Source organism: Amphiura filiformis, chromosome 19 (assembly GCF_039555335.1).
Source record: "Amphiura filiformis chromosome 19, Afil_fr2py, whole genome shotgun sequence".
NCBI lineage: Eukaryota > Metazoa > Echinodermata > Ophiuroidea > Amphilepidida > Amphiuridae > Amphiura > Amphiura filiformis.
Genome location: NC_092646.1, coordinates 54,724,386 through 54,733,866, shown reverse-complemented (window position 1 = coordinate 54,733,866; position 9,481 = coordinate 54,724,386). Strand labels below are relative to the sequence as shown.

Here is a 9,481-nt window from a genome sequence, read left to right as displayed (position 1 = left end):
AGCGACGTTAACAAGGCAATACCTATAACATTAACTAAAACACCAAAGTACGCATATTTCCAAACATCTAAATTAGCTAAAAATTTAGGACATGTTACAAAACTATATTTTCTAGAACTTTAGAAGAGTACTTTTAATATTGGCCGGTTATTTTTCACACAGCGACGTTAACTAGGCATATCCCCATACTTTTAACGTAGGGCTATTTGTAGAGGTCACGCGTCAATGGGAAAGAGCACTGTGTATTGTGTATAGGAAAACGGACAGTAACTGCAGTATGCATCCCGGTGTGTACTGAATGACCCCATATTTTTGTAATTGTACATTTGACCTGAATGCCCCCTACTTTTAACATGGCCGAGGCACATCCCTGCCATTTCAGATAGGGAGTGCCCCCCCCCCCGGGGTATGCATAGGTAATTGACCCGTACTAGTAGCGCTGTGCTGTGGGTATAGGAAATGAACTACATGTAGTTAGTATCATATATCAAAAAGTATAAAAGCTCTGATTTTAGTACTTGCTCTATGTTTCAATTACTTATTCTTTTCAAATAATCTGAATTTTTGTTCCGGTACAAGCTTTAATAATGTATGAGAAAGGAAATCTACCATCTTATCCAAACTCCCGTGTTAATCCAATGCACATTTTGCTTCACCGGGACGCCCTGACTTGGTCGCGTTTGGAAGAGGAGTGCCGCCAAACCGTAATAGGTACAAATTTAGTACTTTCTGTCAATCAAGTATGGTTTATTTTCTACATTTCAATCTTTAAATTATTATAGCATAGTCCTTATAATAACGGTGGACCGCCGTGATGAGTAAATGATAGCAAACCAGTGAAAAATCCCCAAAACTCAGTCAGTGGAGCTCCACCCGTACATGTCAATAGCGTCATTATCGATTGGATTAGTCGACCGTAGCGGACAATTCGATCGCTCATTGGATTAATATTATCACGTCGTAAGAAATGTGCATTGGACAATCGATTACTATAATGGTTTAGTACTGCATATTTCGGTTTAATCTTCACTAAGCGGGTTTATGGCTGAAAATGTCACGGTGAATTTGCCGTGGACAAAACTGCACTATGCGTATAAACTTGATAAAGGCGACCTGCTTATATTTTCTCAGCATGTCTTAATTGTACATACAATTTTGTAAGATATACATTTTATCACGGTTCCAAGTTTTTACGAAAGAGCAATTATTATTATTAATAAAAAATAATATTCATTTCTCATAAATACATGGAACTCTCACAGTATATTTATTATTTATTTGGCAAAATTGACAACAATACAGAAAATAACAAATAAGCAACCAATCATCATCACCAATAGAGTAGAAAGCCGAATCCCCAAATTACAAAATTTTCAACATTATGATGACCTGAGACTTTTTTTGTTTTTGTTTTAAAGTACTTAAGTGTAAAGACCATACCGTAATTAAAATGACTAAAAATGGGACGAAAAATTGACAAATAAGGACGAAAATGTGGCTTGAACCGAGCCATACATGGTATTACGTGACCAGCACCGTATACAATAATAATTGGTTGCCCTTTCAGTTCTAGATATCCAGACGGGGAAAGTAGAATTAATAAATATTTAAGTCTACATATCAGTCATTAACTGAACAAACAAACAGTGCAAACAAACTTGGTATTGAAGAATGAAACTTTGAAAAGAAATGTTTGTGATAGTCTTTTATGGTGTCATCTATAAATCCTAGCTTTGTAAAAGACGAACTGTTTTACTTGTTTCTTTAATAGCCCAATAGTCATATACCTTTCCGGTGGATTCAAAAAGTATCCAAACACTTAAAACAAAAGCCATTTCTTAAAGACACTAAACTAAATTACAAAATAAAGTAGTCGATAGATGAAAATTTTGTTCTGCGTATTATTGATACCTCATTCGGTATAACGACGCGACTTTATTTCCCTAAACCATGATATTACTTATAGCAATTCGAATAAAAAGAGGGCTTTTCAAAAGTGACAAAAATTTGCATTGACTTTTCCCTCGAAGACGTCGAAGTACAAATATAATTGATCACAGCAGAGTGAGCTTCATCCGTTAGGCTTCATTGAACCCGTAACAAAAGGTAGCAGAAATGGCCCTGTACTTGAGGAGGAAATATGACATGTTTGAAGCTTACAATCGCATCGCACCGAATAAGGTATCAAAGTACGCAGAACAAAATTCTCTGTCGACTAAATTATTTTGCAATTTTACTTTTGTTTTAAGTGTTCGGATAGGCCTACTTTTTGTGCACAGTTTATAAACGAGTACCGGTACTGCTCTCGGATCCCTTATAGTGACTACTGGAGTATTGTACAGGGGGATGTTCTAACGCCATTCCTATTCATTGTTCTCATCGACTATTCGATAAAGATGGCTACCGAGGGGACTGACAGTGGTGTTGAAACACATCTACGTCGTTCCAGGCGATATCATGCCAATGTTTTGAACGACTTGGATTTCGCTGACGATATTGCCTTACTTGTATATAATCCCGCGGGCACAGGCACAGCTGACCAGAACAGCGGCTGCAGCAGAAAGCCTGGGTCTTATCATCAGTGTTCCTAAAATAGAGTAGGCCTACATGGCCATCGACTGCAATCCACAGCCACCACTCCAAGTATACGGAGAACCCATTGGTTCCATGATAGGCTCTTGCATGGTACCGGTATGCATTTTGGAAACTGTGGAGAAGTCCAACAATCACTGTTGCAACAAAAGTCAAGCTTTTTCACACCAGTGTTACAGTATTGCTCTATGGCTGTGAGTCCTGGGTGATAATCTACTGACCAGACATGGAAAATAAGATCAAGGCGTTTGGTACATCATGTTACAGGATAATGCTGAACATCAAGCTCACTGACCATGTTAGTAATGAAAGGGTCTATCATCACCAACACTGTGCCCCTTATCAACTCTGTCAAATCACGACAACTATGATTCCTGGGATATATCCTGAGGATGCAGGAAGATGAACCATGCAGAAGATATGCTCTCTACACTCCATTTATACATAAAGAAGATCTGGAAGGCAAAGAACATCCTAGACTTATCTTATGTGCAAAAACTGTTCGGGGACGTGACTTTGACAACTTTTTACTGCCAGATGCCATTACCACTTTGGCTTCCAATCGTAGTACATAGAGAAACTTTGCAGTCGCCCGCTTCGCAGCCGAATGAAATTAATGTGAATGAATGAATGAACTGCTCTGTGCGCGAAAGAGCGTAAATTAATTACTTGTTATTATTTTAAGTGGGGCGTATCGATACTAGGCATTCTCGTTAGCACAAAGTCTGGCAAATGTTACTTCCTTAATACATGCATCGTCATTATAACGTCAACTTAGCGCTCGCTTATAGTGCCGTGAGATATTAGCCAGTTCTACAAAAGCTAACCAACTATTAGCTGTTGCCTATACGTTAAAACATTTTACTCTTTTGGCTCAACGTGCCATTTAATAAGATGGGAATTCTTCACCCTTATTTAGTTTTTATTGTAGGATATTTTGTATGTTCTTGTTTTGCACAACAATTCATTCTTCAACCAAGCGATGCCGTTTATAAAGTAGGAGAAACGGCGATATTAACATGCGGGGTGGACGATTCATTTAACATTTTTCACTGGGTTAAATCAGAAAATCAGACATATATATCATTTAATGCGACAATTCGTGATGCAGCTGCGACGAGATATTCTGTTTCAAAAGAAGACAGCGTCTTTATTCTCCGTATATCACCTTTGATGTTAGAAGACGCAGGAACTTATGTTTGTGTTATAATTTACAACAGAGAATGGATATACTCCAACAGGGCCTCGCTTAAAGTAAGCGAATGGCCTCATCCGACATGCTCAACTGACCCTCAGCAACCAGCCATCGGAGATTCAGTTAATTTTCGATGTACATTACCAAATTCAACATCTTCACCTTTACCATTGACATGGACACACACTGCGATCGATTTTGGCGGAACAAATATCACGAAACCGGGAGAGACCTTCTCTTTTGAGTGGACAATGGGAGAAATAGACAATTTTGAAAACTTTACATGCTATGCTGGACAAAACATTGATGGCCATGGAGATCCATGTGAAGTTACTCCTTTGAAAATACCTCCTAAACCCGTGGTCAAGCCCGAAAATCGAACCAGGTTTGTCGGCAAAAATGCCACCTTTGATTGTGTCCCTGACATTTTACATCCGAATGTAACTTTATATGCCTGGTTTGTACAGGGCTACGACGGATATCATGAATATACGCAGACGACGGGTAGGTTTCGTATCCGAAAAGGCGGGGAAAAATTACAAATACAAAATCTGACGTTGACTGATGATAGAATGCAAATCTGGTGCAAGGCTCAAAATAGCCTAGGTGTCAATGAGAAGTCCGAAATAAATGCAACTATTTACGTGCAACAGCGTCCTGCAAGTGCGACTCGGACTTCAACTTCAAGCCTGGCTTCGAGCAGCCATGCACCCACTATACCCACAACCAATCACCCACCTATTACCAGGATGACCAGTGGCGTATACAAGATGGTAAGATAGTGGGGTGAGGGAGGAGGACCGCACCTAAGAGTTGGGCGACTAAATCCTAGGTTCAAGGTCAAGTTTATTTGTAAGGTTAAATAAATAGTTGACTAAATTATAATTCTGTTCAACTGGACTTACTATTACTTACTTAATAGTAAGTCCAGTTGAACAGAATTATAATTTAGTCAACTATTTGATCTACCTGGATGATTGATAATATTCATAAATACAAGGTTAAATAAAGGTAAAATACTCGCCAGAGGTCCAGGAGAGCTCTTGATTAAGTGTAATAAATGGGTCACGTGGGGTTATTGTTTTGCTATTTTCAGCAATGTTCCTGTATCATCTTCTTCTTCGGCGGCCGCGGCGCGCCGTCATTATACTGACGATTGGCTACCATCTGGCTGCATCTCCGTATCTCCTTCTTCCAAGCTGTTCTGTTCCGAGCTAGACGCTTGGCTTGCATTAAAGTATAAATTCATACTTATCAATTCTTTGACGTTGTCAAACCATTGTTTCTTCTGTAGTCCTCTTTTCCTTTTCACTTCAACTTTTCCTTCTATTGTCTTAAGTTGACATAAGACCGATTGGGAATGTTCCTGTATAACAGAGTGCTATACCGACAGGGGAAACTTTCCACCCCACCAGCTCAACACGCCATGATAAAGTCAACACAAATTGCGGTTCACATCTTTTTGTGGGTCCAGCTTATTATAAAATTCAACTTGATTATGCTAAATTAGTGTAAATATATGTCCCGTAAAATTATTTTGGTGCGGGACAGAACTTGAAGACTGCAACGATTTTAAAAATCCCTTGGAAATTTGGTCGCGGTATGTATTGCTGCTAGTCGAGTCCCCTTCAGGTTTAGTATCTGCCCTGTTGGGATATCCTATCAAACCTCCTTTGTTTAATATAATCTTATATATTAGTATGTCAGATGTCCGAACAAACTATAACACAACTTTCTTTTTCTTGTCATATTATTTGTTTAGGAGACACACGGTTCAAATACAAGAACATACACCACTTTTCCGACGGCAACAATTGCATCAATCCATATTACTGACATTGCAAGCAACGGGAAATCATCCAAAACGTTAACATCATGGTTAATACCGACGACAGTTATCATTGGCTGCAGCTTATTCACGATTTCGTTCCTGATTATCATAATTCTGCTCTTTCGAAAAAAGTGTGGAAGAGAAAACAAAAGATCTGACTACAATACAGACGATGATATTGAGCCTTCTGAACAACCTGATTCGTCTACTCATGCTGGCACCGAAGCAACTGTTGATATGGTTGATAGAGATGACGGCCGTCCAAATGAAGATGGCGAGGTTGTCTATGCTCTCCCTTTTCAAAGCAATCCAAAAGTCGCGCAATCCGTGCTATATAAGCAAGCAACACCTGATTCGGTCCATTATCAAGCAAATATCTCCTCTAATATGTCTACAGTGGAAGAAGGGCGTCAGCAAGGTGGTCATGTGACGATGAAAGATTTGAAGGAAAAAGATCAGGAATTAGAATCTCCTTATGCGTTGATAAATGATGATATCAAAACACAGTTGCTGGAGAAAGCACTTCCGGAATCCCAGAATGCCACATCCTGTGAAATGGATCAAACAACGAAAGACGTTTGCGAAGAAAGCTCTGGTGACGATATTGTGTACGCGATTTCCATGAAGAAAGGCGGAGGGAACATTCGATTCAAACCCACGGGAATTGCTTCAAATATACCCACGGCTTCTAATACAAACCAGAAATCAAGCAAAACGAGAAAGGAAGAAGAGAATATAAATGTTGACGGGCTCACATATGCTGATATTCACTTTTCTGAAATGGAGAGTGCGGAACACAATGCCGAAGTCCTCGATAGCCATGCTAGCTGTGAAAATGCATTGTATGCAGAGCTTCGTGATCCGGAATAGACACACAGGATCCTTAATCACCAGCAGAAGATTGTTAAAATTCTGTTATTTTGATATTATATACTTGAATCGCGGATAATCTGTTGAGGTAATGGCCGGAGATTTCCTGACGCCGTGGATTGCCGCGCACGCACTAATTTAAACATACGGTTGCTAGAATTTCTCGACGGGAACTTTTAGACATAAGTCGGAACTTTTGAAGTCGGAACGTATACATGATAAAGGGGATCTGATTATTTGTCTCAGCATGTCTTGTACATAAAATTATGTAAGATATACATTTTATCACGGTTCCAACTTTTTACGAAAGAGCAATTATATTAATATTTATAATATGATAATTATTATTTATTATTAATAAGAATAAATAGGCCTATATATTACGTTTATGTAATTCATGAATAACTCGCTGAAAAGCAGCTTCGAGCAGCGCGCTTTGTGCGTGCAGTCAGTTTGGCCTTAGAGGTTTCAATGGAGAAATAAGTAATTTCAAGCTCGATTTTCTCATACATGACACTCTCACAGTGAAAGGACATTATTATTAATTAAGAGTAGAAGACTGAAACCCCGAATTACCAAATTTTCAACATATTATCATGACCTAAGACTTTTTTTTGAAGCGTAAAGACCATAATTTTTCAGTGCGCCCTCATTTTTTTGTGAACAGATTGGAGCCCACAGATTGGAGCCCACTGGTGAGTTGCAAAATCGATTAACAGCGGATGAATTTGGGGGAACTTTTCATCAAAACTGTAAGATAATGGTAGAAAATATGTCATTTCTGCATGTTACTCTGAAATTTGCACATTGTTGACTATACAGTTTGGTATTTCACAGTGACTTTTAAGCACCTTTTTCAGATGCCATGCAAGAAAATAGTCCCCCTCTTTTTTCTGGCACTGCCCATGTGTTTTACCTGTTATTTATCTGAGGCTACATCCCATATCAGCGTTTATAATCAATCGGTTTAAACTTTTCAACTCTACGACTTCCTCTTTATCCCGCTTACCATGTAGATAAAAAAAGTTATTGTTACACGTTCCCTTTAAAAAAACCCGTAATTGTTCGGAATTTATAGTCAGGTGGCCTGGAATGAGCGATTGAACAGTTACCAATGTGGTTAGTAGTCGTACATTGTCACACAAGAAACTACGATGATTTTACGTTTATCGCCGCGAATTAATTGTTAAATCACCTTATTTGAATGAATCTGTCTTCCCGAGAAGCTCTACTCGAGAATAGTCACTACAGGGGCAGTTTGTTTTTCATTTGAACTTAATGTACTACTAGGCCTACTAGAAACATCCACACGTACAGTGCATTGACTCCTTCCTATAATATCCTATGATAGGCCTATATTGAATCCAAAAGTTTATTTTATATTTCTGTTCCTCATTTTTCATGTTGATCGGCGTTATTACTTTTATAAACTTCCTCGTGCAGTCAGAGTCAATCTAAATATAGTATGATGCCGAGTAGGCCTATCTTTCTATGATTTTAGAATATATTGCTCTATTATCCAAGCAAATGACGACCTACATTACATTGAGAGTTCATAATACTGCTTGTTTCGTTTTACTTTATTTATAACAGCATAATTAATACAGACCCCAAAGAATTATGATTAATGTAGACCTACCAGTTATATTCACCCCTGTATAATATCCTAAACAAAGACAAATGTCAAAAATAAAACCAGCAGCTAATACCTGTATATAGCTAATACCTGTAGCCTACCCTTTTAGGTCCGATTTAAGACCTCGTTCTTTGTAATCAGTTGAGAATTAAAGAAACGGTGATCTAAAACCAAAGTAAGGAACGAAATCAAAAGTCGCGTTTATTATGGAGAGCGCGGCACTTGAGAATGCTTTGTTGAGGCCCGGGTGTTGAGGGCGTCCATTACAATGGAGCAAATGGCAACTTTTGAATTTGCATCTTCCTTAGGATTTTGGATCATCGTTTCGTAATTTTTCAACCGATTTCACCGAATGAGGTATTAAATCCGAGCTGGCTGCTTGGTCTAATTATGAGTCTTTTATGACCTATAGCTGTCTTTAGGGTTGGACATAACCATGATAACTGGTACCTTAATACTTTTGCGGTTGGTCTGTATCATAAAGAAAGTATTAAAACAATAATCATGTACTTAACGTTGTTTCATTAGGCTGGTATTTTGTAATTATAAAAACACTATTAAAACAGAATGTCTTTTATGATTTGAAATGACACCAAGATCGACATCATCGTTGTTTTGTTTCGAAGTCTTGTTTTTATTGCTAATAAAGAGAGTATTATAATGAGCGTGAATAAAATTGTGCTTGGATGATAATTTGGCAACATGATGCATCCATCTTGGTCTCTATCAAATGGTGGTGTGGGTGGGGTAGGGTGTGTGCGGGGGTGTGTAAGTGTGGGTGTGGGGATTAAGTTTATAACTTTAAATTCGCAAAATAGCAAGCCTAAAGGAAATCAAGTGGTTCTGAAGTCCCGATGTTTATTTTTTTTTAAATGCAATGAGATCCGGTTCAAGGAAAGTCTGCATTAGAGATACTTGCAAAAACTTTTTTTTCCTTGATTTCCTGAAAGTGACATAGTGTTTTAAATGAACACCATTATTGACTTTAAAATTCATAAAGATGATAAAAAAAATCGTTAAATATCTGTCTAATTACCATGCCATTTATTGTCACAGTTGCTGAAACATTTTATAGGTAAAATTGCCATCTGCTGTTCAGAAATGACTTGATATAAGTGTATTATTTCAATTAATAACCTACATTAGATTTGAACAATGTTTACACTTGAGTATAGAGCATAGCCAGCCTTTTACTGTGAAGGAGCAAAGCCAAATTTGTCAATATTTTCTGCCATTGTGGGGGTGGGGTGAGCAATTTGTCGTCACATTTTCAGTCATTGACACTTTATATTTCACTCCTTGCCCCCCCCTTTGTAATCTTTAAAATGTTACTATGGGGCAACTCCCCCCAGGCTCT

General features: G+C 38.2%; 1 protein-coding gene across 1 annotated transcript; it reads left to right on the top strand.

Annotated features, from left to right (window-relative positions):
- Positions 1-3,769: 3,769 nt before the first annotated feature.
- LOC140141504 (uncharacterized) lies at positions 3,770-8,196 on the top strand. The gene is made up of 2 exons (XM_072163388.1): positions 3,770-4,560; positions 5,550-8,196. The coding sequence occupies exons 1-2, from the start codon at positions 4,039-4,041 to the stop codon at positions 6,486-6,488; spliced, it is 1,461 nt and encodes a 486-aa protein (XP_072019489.1). The 5' UTR covers positions 3,770-4,038; the 3' UTR covers positions 6,489-8,196.
- Positions 8,197-9,481: the final 1,285 nt, after the last annotated feature.

What these genes read in the sequence shown, in the direction of transcription:
- LOC140141504 (XM_072163388.1), top strand. Translation starts at nt 4,039, where the DNA reads ATGGGAGAAATAGACAATTTTGAAAACTTTACATGCTATGCTGGACAA. An exon ending in CCAGTGGCGTATACAAGATG is followed by an intron (nt 4,561 to 5,549) that starts GTAAGATAGTGG and finishes TTATTTGTTTAG; the next exon opens with GAGACACACGGTTCAAATAC.